Here is a 13,535-nt window from a genome sequence, read left to right as displayed (position 1 = left end):
GATAAAACATCAAACATTAGAAACTTCCGTAAAAACTTCTCTCAGCCTAACCTGCCTCACAGGACAAAACGGGGGGGGGGGGGGAGTGTGCGCTTGATAAGCTGGATATAAATGTCTGTATACATACATACATACATACATACATACATACATACATACATACAAACAGACATTCCCACTGCAGTCAGAAGATTCCTCAGACAGTAAGAAACAATCTTCCTGCCTCTCAATTCATCTCTCACACACACACTTTCTCTCACATACAGAAAGACACACACACTGCCCATTCCAGCAGTCTCTGTCTGCTCTCACTCAAGTGCTTTGCCTCTGCATTGTTGATTATTATTATTTTTTTAAAAAAGTCAGTTGGAGGAGGGTAGTAAAGTTGGACTGTTGTGTGACTGAGAGAGGTTTTATCCTCTTGCCCCCACTGAGGTCCATTTGGAATTAACTGTCTTTGCCCCCTAACTGTCTGCAACTTATCATGGGAGGAAAGCTCTCCCCCCCCTCCACATCTGTCATACAAATCTGCAGAGCGTTTGCCCAGATTCAACTCTGGTGGTTGAAGGGGTCGTTTAGAGCATGGGTAGGCAAACTAAGGTCCGGGGGCCGGATCCAGCCCAATCGTCTTCTCAATCCGGCCCACAGACGGTCTGGAAATCAGCGTGTTTTTACATGAGTAGAATATGTCCTTTTATTTAAAATGCATCTCTGGGTTATTTGTGGGACATAGGAATTCGTTCTCCCCCCCCCAAAAAAAAATATAGTCCAGCCCCCCACAAGGTCTGAGGGACAGTGGACCGGCCCCCTGCTGAAAAAGTTTGCTGACCCCTGGTTCATAGCTGTCAAGCGTCCCTTATTTGGCGGGACAGTCCCTTATCCCAGGGCCATGTCCCGCTGCTGTCCCTTATTGACGATGTCCCTTAAATAAGCTACTGAAGGTAATGTGGCCCTTTCTACGTCCAGCTGTGCTTTGTCAACAACAAATTGTTGCTGTTTTTTTGTGTTGAATGTATGCTATATGGTAATTTATGGACCTAATAGGTATCTAAAGCCATTTGCACGCAACAAAATATGTATTTTATCAAAGTAATTGTTGATCCCTTATTTTGGCTCCTGATGCCTTATTTTCGAGGCTGCTGGTCCCTTATTTTCAAATCTGTAAGCTGACAGCTATGCTCTGGTTTAGAGAATGGGTAAGGAAACTTTTTTTATTATTATTCTGAGGGCCACCTTCCAAGGCCCTTATGGGCAGGAAGGCCAAGGGGACAGAGCAATGAATGTGAATTTCCCCTTTGCGCAGTGGACTAATTTTATCACATACTGACAGAACCCTCTCAATCCTCCATCCAGGGACAAATCCTGACCAGGCAAAACCACTCAAGGCAAAGCAAGGCCCATGAGGGGTGTGGCCTGGAGAGAGTTCCAAGGGCCATATAGCAAAGCTTGGAGGGCCACATGCAACCCCCCTGAGATTCCCCACTTCTTGTTTAGGTGAACTAAATCGGTAATCAGAGTACAGTAGTAGTCCTATGCATACTTATTTGGGAATAAACACAAACTGAACCCAGTGAGACGTGCCTCTGTGTAAACAGGTACAGGATTGGCCTGGAGAAAATCTCACCATTCTTTTTTCGAAACACTTTAAGGCAGAAGCACTATGCACCATTCACAGGCACAGTAATGATGCAGCAAACATATAACACTATTCTCTCTCTCTCTCTCTCTCTCTCTCTCTCTCTCTCTCTCTCATTTCTGAATTCACTCGATATTTTGCTGTTATTTTGACAGTCCTTTTGAGCTGGAAATGCATTTGTTCCAGCAGTCTGGATTCATCTGATCATTTTAAAATAGCCAGTCGTTTCAAGGTAGGAATTGGTCCGAAGTGAATAGCATCAAATAAATTTGTGGGCCTGTTTCTGGATTATAAACAAGAGCCACCTTGTCTGTGCCCCATGAAATAAAAGTCTCAGATAAAAAACGAAGACAGATTCGTCACCCTGGAGCATGCTGTCAGCATCCTTGCGGCTAATTGACGGACAAACGTAGGCAACCATTTCCTAAAACAAAATTATTTAAGATTGCAACATCTGCCAAGGTGAAGAGTGAAGCAACTATCTCCAGGCCAAAACATAACTCTCTCTTTTTCCATGCCCTCTCCTCCTGCTGATTGGGTAATATTCTTAACTGAGTCAGAACGCAGCTTATTTTATGAAGCCCCAAAAGTGCTATATAAGCAGGGAACGGATAGTAAACAGGAGCAAAGACTGAGCTTTGGAAACGGAAACGTGCGTAAAGGAGCAACTGGATTCAGAATGAAAACCATCTGCTTTATGCTGCTGTGCCTGGCTGTGGCATACGCAGCGCCAGTCAGTTCACAAGGAAGAGAAGAAGAAAACTTGTGGGTCGTTCAGGTAATGGTGGTTACGTGATGGGATAGAAATAGTGCTTTTTTTCTAGGGGGACGCAGGGATACGCATACCCCTAAACATTTTGTGAATCTTTGTACTTTTGTCCATTTACTGTATTTATTTTTCCCGATCTGAACTTTTCTTAAGTCAAAATGAGAGTACCCCAAAACATTTTTTAAAGGAAAAAAAGCACTGGATAGAAATCATTTGTCCATAAATAACAAGGAGGCTCAAATTAAAAGTGATTGCTGGTTCTGCAGCTTATTGGTTTGGTCTGCATTATTTGGAGACACGTGAGTCTCCCCAGAATCCCATGCACTGTGCATGGACTTAGGGTGGTTTTTAACAAAATTTTATTCAGAGCAAACCCACTCAAATTAATGAACATGGCCCCATTAATTTTAATGTCTACTCTAAGTAAAACTTCATTGTTTATTGTTTAGCATTATGGATTTACTTTACAATCAACAACAAACTTTATTATGGTCGCAGACCAGCATAAGATACTTTAGAATCTAGACTGCAGAATTATAAGGGATTTTTTATATTGGAACTGAGAATTTTACCTGATCTCACTGCATAGAGTTGCTATGTTGCAAAAATGAAATTGACCTTGCTTGCAGTAAAGTCAGGCATGGCAGGTGGCTTAAGTGGTCGTGAGCTTGGAACAAATATATGCATGTAGATAATTCAAAGGCTGTTTTAATAATCTATGTGGTTGATCCGGGAAGAAAATAGCATGAAAAACCTAGCAATGGAGAAATATGCCAGTTCAGATTTCTCTCGGTGCATTTCTTTCTTTCGTTTTTTTCCAGTCTTAAATTGCCCTTCTGCACATTTTTGCAACAATTGATGACACTTTAAAAAAAAAATATCATCAAAATTTAACCTTTCAGTGTGAATTTCACATACTATGGTACAGTCAAGCCTTGGTTGTCGAACGTAATCTGTTCCGGAAGACCATTTGACTTCCGAAACATTTGATAACCAAGGATCAAAGGGCGGTTGGCAATGGAGAAAAAAGAGAAAAAACCTCCCCAGAAGGCTTTCAGCTTCCGAAAATCATTTGAAAACCAGATCAGTTACCTCTGGGTTTTCGGCATTTGGGAGCCGAAACGTTCCAAAACAGAGGTGTTCAGGAGTCAAGGTTTGACGGTATACACATCTTAGTATGCAGTTTTGAACAATGTGCACATCAATCAATTAGCAGCCAAAATTAGAAAGTCGCCTGGCATCATGTATGGAACTTTAATTTTATATCTGCAGAAGCTGTTTGTTCCTAGCACTTCTTAAAATGGTTTTTATTGTTTCTGTGTTTCATTCTGTGTATCTTGTACACCACACTAGTGGCTTTATGCTATGAAGCAGACTATAAATTTGTTAATTAAAAATAAATAAATGTGCACGTTTCTGTTTCTTTATCAGAAGTACTTGGAAAAATATTACAACTTCACATCAGATGGCCAACCAGTTTTTAGACAGAAAGCCAACAGCCCTTTGGTTAAAAAAATCAAAGAAATGCAAAAATTCATGGGCCTCCAGGTGACAGGCAACCTGGATTCGAATACGCTGGAGGCGATTCAGAAACCCAGGTGTGGAAACCCAGATGTTGGGGATTTTGGCTTCTTTCCGGGACAACCCAAATGGGAGAAGAAAGACCTGACCTACAGGTAATCTTTCAGCATCAGGTCTTAAGGGTGAAATCCACACATTTTATAGTGATTAACCACAGCCTGATAACCCACTTCTGTTTTGATTTGTGCTGCCTTCTTTTTCAAAGGATCGTGAACCATACACCAGATATGGACTCAAGTGATGTGTACGAAGAGATTGCGAAAGCATTTAAAGTGTGGAGCCGAGTTACACCCTTGACATTCAAACGTGTTTCAGCCGGCGATGCAGATATTATGATCAGTTTTGCTGAAAGAGGTAAAAAAAAGGGGGGAACAGGTTGAACCATTAAATATATTAAGGGCAACCTAGAAACGCTGGACGCATATGACATCAGTAACAATAACAACAACAAATTATTTATACCCTGCCAATCTGGGTGGCGGACACGGGTGGCACTGTGGGTTAAACCATAGAGCCTAGGACTTGCCGATCAGAAGGTCGACGGTTCGAATCCCCATGACGGGGTGAGCTCCCGTTGCTCGGTCCCTGCTCCTGCCCACCTAGCAGTTCAAAAGCACGTCAAGTGCAAGTAGATAAATAGGTACCGCTCTGGTGGGAAGGTAAACAGCATTTCCGTGCGCTGCTCTGGTTCGCCAGAAGCAGCTTAGTCATGCTGGCCACATGACCCGGAAGCTGTATGCCGGCTCCCTCGGCCAATAAAGCGAGATGAGCGCTACAACCCCAGAGTTGGTCACAACTGGACCTAATGGTTAAAGGTAAAGGTACCCCTGCCCGTACGGGCCAGTCGTGACCGACTCTGGGGTTGCGTGCTCATCTCGCTTAAGAGGCCGGGAGCCAGCGCTGTCCGGAGACACTTCCAGGTCACGTGGCCAGCGTGACGAAGCTGCTCTGGCGAGCCAGCGCAGCGCACGGAAACGCCGTTACCTTCCCGCTATAAAGCGGTACCTATTTATCTACTTGCACTTAGGGGTGCTTTCAAACTGCTAGGTGGGCAGGAGCTGGGACCGAACGACGGGAGCTCACCCCGCCGCGGGGATTCGAACCGCCGACCATACGATCAGCAAGTCCTAGGCACTGAGGTTTTACCCACAGGGGTCCCTTTACCTTTACCTTTAATCTGGGTGGCTCCCAAGAGAATATTAAGAACACAATCAAACATCAAACATTAAAAACTTCCCTAAACAGGGCTGCCTTCAGATGTCTTCTAAAAGTCAGGTAGTTGTTTGTTTCCTTGAGATCTGGTGGGAGGGCGTTCCACAGGGCTGATGCCACTACTGAGAAGGCCTTTGCCTGGTTCCCTGTAATCTCACTTCTCGCAGTGAGGGAACCACCAGAAGACCCTTGGTTCTGGACCTCAGTGTCCGGATTGAACGATGGGGGTGGAGATGCTCCTTCAGGTATACTGGGCTGAGGCCGTTTAGAAAGGAAGCTGCCGTATACTGAGTCTGACCATTGGTCCATCTAGCTCAGTGCTGTCTACACTAACTGGCAGCCGCTCTCCAGGGTTTCAGGAAATAGTTTTTCCCAGCCCTACTGTCAGAGATCGATTCTGGAAGCTTCTGCATGCAAACCAGCTGCTCTATTTCTGAGCTACGGCCCTTCCTCCTAAACCAATTGCTAACAGTACTTCTGGACAACTTGTTATGCCCCAAACTGAAGAATCTTCCAGTGTAGCTTTTGTAGCAATTGGACATCAAGTACAACACTTTGTTTTTGCACTGCTGGGGGCAGGGAGAAGGCAGGAAAAACTGGAGATGCCTGGTGTTCCACAATGCATTAGTGTTATGCTATATCTGGTTTCATGGGTTACATTTTTTTTATGTATAATTTTTATTAAATTTTCTGTTTTACAATTTAGAGTATTCATCTAAACAACCTTAAAATATCAATGACTTCCCTTCTTCTCTTTCCGTGGTTCATTTTAAATAGCATAAATCCCTGCATATTTTATATAAACTAAATCATTCAGTGTTCCATTATTACATCCACCAAAACCTATTTACACTATTGAATTTACCTTAATGCTGCCACACACACACCCCCATATATTCAATAAACATTTTCCAATCTTCTTTAAACATATGTTCTTCTTGTTCTCTTATTCTATAAGTTAGGTCCACAAGCTTCACATATTCCATCAGTTTAAGTTGCCATTTGTCTTTAGCTGGGACCTCGCACATTTTCCATTTTGGGGCTGACGAAACACGGGCCGCAGTAGTGACATACATAAATAACCTTTTTTGACATGTTTACTAGCACACTAGAAATAGTTACAGCATATTTCACACATTCTTGTTTTGTAGAAACTTGCTTCATGTTTTGTGAAGCTTCAGCAGCATTTTATGAAGGAAGGGGAGAAAGCAGGGCTAGGTGTTATCAGTGTGTTGATGGTGTTGCAACTGGAAACTCTGGGATGAAGGCACAACTGCTGAGTAATAACTAAGCGCAGCTCAACTATGGCCTGCAAATGGGCAACCAACTGTTTCTTCTTGTGTACTTAGAGCATGGCGATTTCAATCCCTTTGATGGTCCTGGCGGGACTGTTGCCCACGCCTATGCTCCCAGCAGAGGTATTGGAGGAGATGCTCATTTTGACGAGGACGAAAAGTGGACCAACGGCTTAGAAGGTAATTTAAAGAATGGAAAACAAACAAAACCGCACAGATTTGCCATGTCGTATTGGAGATCTAGTGTGATATCCCTATCTCTAGTTGCAAACACAAAAGTATGCATATACTTCTAGAGGGGGAATTACGTGGTGTCAGCTGACTCAGACATGTTCATTTGCTCCTAAGTAAGTGGGTGGTGCACTGGGTTAAACAACAGAGCCTAGGACTTGCCAATCAGAAGGTCGGCGGTTTGAATCCCCGCAACGGGGTGAGCTCCCGTTGCTCAGTCCCTGCTCCTGCCAACCTAGCAGTTCGAAAGCACATCAAAGTGCAAGTAGATAAATAGGTACCGCTCCGGCGGGAAGGTAAACGGCATTTCCGTGCGCTGCTCTGGTTCTCCAGAAGTGGCTTAGTCATGCTGGCCACATGACCCGGAAGCTGTACGCCAGCTCCCTTGGCCAATAAAGCGAGATGAGCGCCACAACTCCAGAGTCGGCCACGACTGGATCTAATGGTCAGGGGTCCCTTTACCTTTAAGTTCATAAAGGAGAGAGAGTAGACTGTCTTATTTTCAAATCTCTGTGCACCAAACAAGGTCCAGAAGGCAGGCAATCAGTCAGCCTCTATGCTCTATACAGTGTGCTTATAGATACCGTATTTTTCGCACCATAGGGCGCACCGGACCATAGGGCGCACCCAGTTTTTAGGGGGGGAAATCAAGAAAAAAATATTCTCCCCCCCAGCCCCAAAGAGCAGCGTACAGGGTGCGCACAACCTCTCCCTGCTGGAGGGGTTGCGAGCAGCTATGGAGCAAGCCAAGTTTTGGCTTCCCCTTTAGCCCCATGCAGCCTCTCCTTGCCGGGAGACGCTGCACAGGGCTAAAGAAGCCATAGCCCCATGCAGCCTCTCCTTGTGGAGGGGTTGCGCGCAGCTATGGAAGAAGGCAAGGCAGCAAGCGGGATGGATCCCGCTCGCTGTTTTGCCTTCCCCTTTAGCCCCGCACAGACTCTCCTTGCAGAGGGGTTGCGCGCGGCTATGGAAGAAGGCAAGGCAGCAAGCGGGATGGATCCTGCTCGCTGTTTTGCCTTCCCCTTTAGCCCCGCGCAGCCTCTCCTTGCGGAGGGGTTGCGCGCGGCTATGGAAGAAGGCAAGGCAGCAAGCGGGATGGATCCCGCTCGCTGTTTTGCCTTCCCCTTTAGCCCCGCGCAGCCTCTCCTTGCGGAGGTGTTGCGCGCGGCTATGGAAGAAGGCAAGGCAGCGAGCGGGATGGATCCCGCTCGCTGTTTTGCCTTCCCCTTTAGCCCCGCGCAGCCTCTCCTTGCCGGGAGATGCTGCGCAGGGCTTTCCTGGCTTTTCTGGGAGGTGGGGGAATTCCCCCACCTCCCGCAAAACCGGCAGAAGCCGCGCGCACTTTAAAAGGGCTGCACGGCTTCTTCTGGCTTTCCTGGGAGGTGGGGGGATTCCCTCACCTCTCGCAAAAGCCCGCAGAAGCCGTGAGCTCTTTAAAGGGGCTGCGCGGCTTCTCCTGGCTTTTCTGGGAGGTGGGGGAATTCCCCCACCTCCCGCAAAACCAGCAGAAGCCGCGTGCACTTTAAAAGGGCTGCACGGCTTCTCCTGGCTTTCCTGGGAGGTGGGAGAAGGGACTGATGCGGCCAGTCAGTCCCTTCTCCCTCCTGTGGAAAAGCCCGCAAGAGCGCACGGAGCTTGTGTGCGGCTCTTGGGGGCTTTTCCCGCCTGCCTCCCCCCTGCATTCGCTCCATAGGACACACACACATTTTCCCTTGCTTTTTAGGAGGGAAAAAGTGCGTCCTATGGTGCGAAAAATACGGTAACTCTGTGGTTTGCATGGAGATGGGGGATTTTTATCATATCTTACTTTTGCCATCTGCTTGCAGAGATGCAAATTTACTATAGTGAGCAATATTCAAATCTGTATTTCCCTGAGAGCTCTCAGTTGTTGCATGTCGAGGTCCCCAGGGCTACCCCAATAACTCACACATCACACAGAATTTTTGTTTAAGGTTTTTGGCATAATTTTGGCCACAACTTTATTAAAATACAAAAATGTGAGTGGTTGCTTAGGCATTGGTTGCGACTATCTGCCCCCACCATGGGGGGGCAGACTGACATTCCGCACGATGCGAAAGTCGGAAAAGGGGAATACACTTGGGGGTAGCGACGGAGCAGGGAAGCTGCCCTCAGCCCTCCCCAAATGCAACCAGGAGTTCATTGCTATGGCCCGAGCCCCCTTGACAGAGCGGACAAGCAATAGTTAGCCCCTGATTCCTTTAACGGAATCCCTTGCAGCAGCAGCATTAGAGGGGCAGGCACAGCCAATCCATGCCCCTCAACCAACCAAACCATAAATCAATGTCTAACCGCAACCTTACAAGTTGTGACGATTTGCTACCCAGTAGGCAAAAACCAAATGGCCCCAGCCAATCAGCCAGATGGACAAAATTCCTACCGGACCCCTAATAATAATAATAATAATAAATTTTATTTATTAAGAGATAAATATAAATTTTATTTATCAAGAGCAGATGACCCCATGACAGGCATAGCAAAGTCAAAGCGAACAACTCTAATTCTAGGGAGGGGGGGTGATGGGCAATCCGATGCACGGGGCGAAAAGAGGAAGCCCTAGCCTCATGCAGGGAGTTTTAACATTTCTGGCTGTCAATCAACAAATGGCAACATTAACTTCTTCCCAACAACAAGGGAAGCCCCAATCACATCAGTGGCCAACGATCAATTAGCCCGCCCCCAACTTTGGAGTGTCCTGGCGGCCCCCACCGCAACACGTGCTCTCCATGAAGGAGAACACGCTTTATAAGATACCTTCTGAGCAACACTGGGAGACAGAGTTTGCTTAGACAGATGATAACTGTTAGAGGGTTACAGATAGGTAGCTGTGTTGGTCTGCCATAGTCAAAACAAAAAAAATTCCTTCCAGTAGCACCTTAAAGACCAACTAAGTTGGTTCTTGGTATGAGCTTTCGTGTGCATGCACACTTCTTCAGTTAGAGGGTTGTTGTTGTTTTTTTAAAAAGCAACCGTGTTTATTATTTTAACATTTTAATCTCCAAAGGAGTGTTGATTGCTGCAGTAGGTGCTGTTGCTACCAGATCCTGCTTGCATGCTTCCCACAGGAACCTGATTGGCTACTGTGAGAACAGGATGCTGGACTATGATGGGCCTTTGGCCTGATGCAGCAGGACTTTCCTTATGTTAAACCTTGGAGATGCAAATCCGTGACGTGATTCGTTTCTCTTCTGCCTTTCAGGTTCCAACCTGTTTTTTGTTGCTGCTCATGAATTTGGCCACTCGCTTGGGCTCTACCATTCCCAGGACCCCCAAGCCGTGATGTTCCCAGTGTATAGCTACCCCCAGCTCACTCAAGAAGTTCTCTCCCAGGACGATATCAAAGGCATTCAATTCCTCTATGGTAATTTATGTTCAGCTTATTAACTAATTAAGGAATCTGTAATACCTTCTTCGAAAGGCCACAGGATGATTGACAACGTAATAACCTTAAAACACACACACAAACTTCAAGCGATTATTTCAGTACAACTAGTAAAAGCATCATCATCAAAGTATTCATAAATTACGAATCACAGTTCCCTTCACTCAGCCTGCTGGAAAAGGTGCATCTTTACCTGTTTCCTAACAGAAAACAATGATATGATTAGGTGTACCTCATTGGGGTGCAAGCATCACACACACACACACACACACACACACACACACACACACACACACAGCTTTCTTCATGCATGAACCCCATATATCCCTTTCCCCACCCTTTACACCTCACCAACTCCACCACCATAACCCTGTGGTTTGTATGGAAGACCCACCTGCTTGTGTCTCCATCCTCTGGTCCCCTCCTTCTCACCTTGCCTGAGCCTGCTGGTCCATCTTCTAGAACTCTCCTCCCCTTCTCTCTTTGGCTGGGCTGCCTGCCCACCCACTGGCCCAGCAGCTCAACATGCTGTAGTTCTCGGTGCCACCTGTCTGTGGCTAAGCAAACTGCAATGTGACAGCATCCTTACATTTTCATATACGAGAGAGAGAGAATCTAAAATAGTATAATCTCTAATAACTTTTGGGAAATGAAAGTTGACTGATGTTTATGTTAGTCTTTGTAAAAGCCACTCTATAATGATATGTTACAAAGAAATACATTCTTCTTGGTCCTGCTAGTTAAAAACTTTGCTTACACATGCTCTGTGTAAATTAATGTCAACATATAATTAAGGAAGTGTTCTTTGTGCAAATGTTTGAGTATTCTTATATTCAGAAAAAGAAGGCTGTGCTCTACTAATTTCAGACTATTCAATATTTTTAAGGATCAACAACTAACCCACCTGAGGAGGACCCAGTGGAAGATGACATACCAAGAGTAGTACCTGTCAGGCCAACCCAACCTGCAATACCAACTGCCTGCGATCCTCATTTGACGTTTGATGCTGTCAGTAACTTTCGGGGAGAAATGTTGTTTTTTAAAGACAAGTAAGACAGTAATCTTTAAGCCACCTTAACATCCAAACAAAGTAAGCTGTGCCCAAGTCCCATAGAAATGAATGGGGCTTAGGGCAGCCATAATGAACCTGGCCCATTAATTACAAATAAGATCTAAACATAGATTTGTTGAGTTGGAAGGGTCATCTTGTCTAACCCCCCACAATGCAGGAACATTACCTTGCCATGTCTCTCAGAAGTAAGTAAGTAAGTCAATGTGGCTCACTCCCAGATTAGTGTTGTTAGGAGTGCAGCCTAACAGTACAATCGTATATATGTCTACTCAGAAGTAATTTCAATGGGACTTACTCCCTGGCAACCGTGTTCTTCTATCACACACACAAACCCCTTTCCTTTTCCTTTCCTCTTTTTAAGCCCCTCTCATCACTTACCAGGAAAAAGTTGCCACCATCATCATGCTGTCTAGATGGTACAAGTACAGAAATAGCGTGTCCCCAGGCACATTATATGAAATAAATGTATATGTTTCTTACAGGTATTTCTGGCGAAAGCACCCCCGTTATGCACAGCTTGACTTTAGTTTAATTTCCACATTCTGGCCATTTTTAACATCCGGCGTTGATGCTGTTTCTGAAAATAGTGATAAAGATGTGGTGCTTCTTTTTAAAGGTAAGAATGCAGAAAATAATGATGATGCTGTTACACTTTTACTATTTAGAGCTTTCAGCCCAGACCACTGTAAGCAGATGAAAACATTAGCAGGATTTTAATTGCACTTGTAATGTAAAAAAAACCTATGATGGATAATATGGATAGATATAAAACATAGACTATGATATAATAAACAGTTGAAAACGTTGACATTAGGACCCACTGAAAGGGTGGGTCGTGAGATTCAGAGAAATCTCTGTATATGTAAATGTATTTGGTTTTGTTATAAAGCTATATTTGAAAAATCAAATAAAAATAATTGTAGAGCTTTCAGCCCACTCCATCTTGACAACCAAAGATAATAGCAAAACGAAGATTGGCAAGCAAGTGGCGCTGCATTGATGGCATGCGCTTGCTGTAGCGATAGCATTATCGTGCCTGTTTCCACCCTCGATCTGCTGGCCGGATGCAAAAAAGAGGACAGTGTTTCAGCCCCTTTAAAAGTTGTAGCTGTTACAAGAAGGGTAATGGTAGAAGCTCAATGGTAGAGCATCTGCTTTGGGCACAGAAGATCCCAGGTTCAATCCCTCAGTTGGGCTGGGAGAAAACCCTGCCGGAACTCCTGGGCAGACAAGAGCCAGGCCATGTAGACAACTCTGAGGTCTATAGACCAAGTCTGACTCAGAATCTCCCTCTGGTTCTAATTCAGGGCCGGATTTAGGTTTGATGAGGCCCTAAGCTACTGAAGGTAATAGGGCCCTTTATATGTCCAGCTGTCCTTTGTCAACAATAAATCATCACTGTTTTTTGTGTTGAATATATGCTATATGGTAATTTATGGTACCATTGTATATAGAAACAAGCAAATCAGTGATATTTTAGGGAGCAGGTTAGCAGGCGGGGTCCATTACTTACATCATAGGAGACTACACAACACAAAACACTGTTGTTGTATGCAGGTTTTATTTTATTTGTTTTTATGTTATATTTTGGAAATGTACGTCCAGGTTTTGTTCTTTAATTTTTTTGGGGGGGGGGGCAAGAGAGTGGGGCCCTAAGCTATAGTTTGTTTAGTTTATACATAAATCCAGCACTGTATAGACCAAGTCTGACTCAGAATCTCCCTCTGGTCCTAATTACTTTTTCTACACAACTACTAAAGCTATGGGAGCCTTGTCTCCTTTGGCATCCGACCCCCCTATTTCTTCCACATATGTAAGTGGTATGAGCAATATCAGAGGGGTGCGGGGTGGGTGCTAATGCAGACACCCCCCCAATCTGCCCACCCCATTACTGAACCCCTGCAGTTATTGGAAGGGAAGGCACATCTCTCTCACGCACTGTCCCCCACCCTAAAAATCACTTTGCACCCCCTGTGCTGTCCCCAGTGTTGTTTTTCTTCTATTGTCGCCGCTGAGAAGTATTGGCTAAAATATGTTCCCTCACCTGCTTCATCTCAGGCAACCAATTTTGGGCCGTAAAAGGAGACTCCAGGCTTCCTGGCTACCCCAAGCGCATCCATACCTTGGGCTTCCCAAAAGACGTCAAGAAAATTGATGCAGCGTTTTACAATAGCAATGAAAGAACGACATACTATTTTTCATCTGACAGATACTGGAGGTAAGAAATCGTGTCAGATGCGATTGGTAAATACTCGCTGCTGGTTTGAAAAGAGCTCCAGAAGAACCACGTAATCAAGAATGTTAGATGACAGATGATAGATGATGATAGATAGATGATA

At 45.0% G+C, this 13,535-nt stretch overlaps 1 protein-coding gene across 1 annotated transcript in view; it reads left to right on the top strand.

Annotated features, from left to right (window-relative positions):
- Window positions 1-1,694: 1,694 nt before the first annotated feature.
- The window catches only part of LOC114595663 (uncharacterized), a 49,610-nt gene continuing 37,769 nt past the window's right edge, over window positions 1,695-13,535 (top strand). Inside the window, exons 1-8 of the mRNA XM_077926801.1 lie at window positions 1,695-2,414; window positions 3,837-4,081; window positions 4,192-4,340; window positions 6,548-6,673; window positions 9,942-10,103; window positions 11,011-11,173; window positions 11,679-11,812; window positions 13,255-13,414. Of these exons, the coding sequence (XP_077782927.1) occupies window positions 2,151-2,414; window positions 3,837-4,081; window positions 4,192-4,340; window positions 6,548-6,673; window positions 9,942-10,103; window positions 11,011-11,173; window positions 11,679-11,812; window positions 13,255-13,414 (1,403 nt within the window). The 5' untranslated portion in view covers window positions 1,695-2,150. The remainder of the gene's footprint in view (window positions 2,415-3,836; window positions 4,082-4,191; window positions 4,341-6,547; window positions 6,674-9,941; window positions 10,104-11,010; window positions 11,174-11,678; window positions 11,813-13,254; window positions 13,415-13,535) is intronic.

This window comes from Podarcis muralis, chromosome 4 (assembly GCF_964188315.1).
Source record: "Podarcis muralis chromosome 4, rPodMur119.hap1.1, whole genome shotgun sequence".
NCBI classification, from domain to species: Eukaryota; Metazoa; Chordata; class Lepidosauria; order Squamata; family Lacertidae; genus Podarcis; species Podarcis muralis.
The sequence above is the reverse complement of the archived record's forward strand: the minus strand, read 5'-3'. Positions and strand labels throughout refer to the sequence as shown.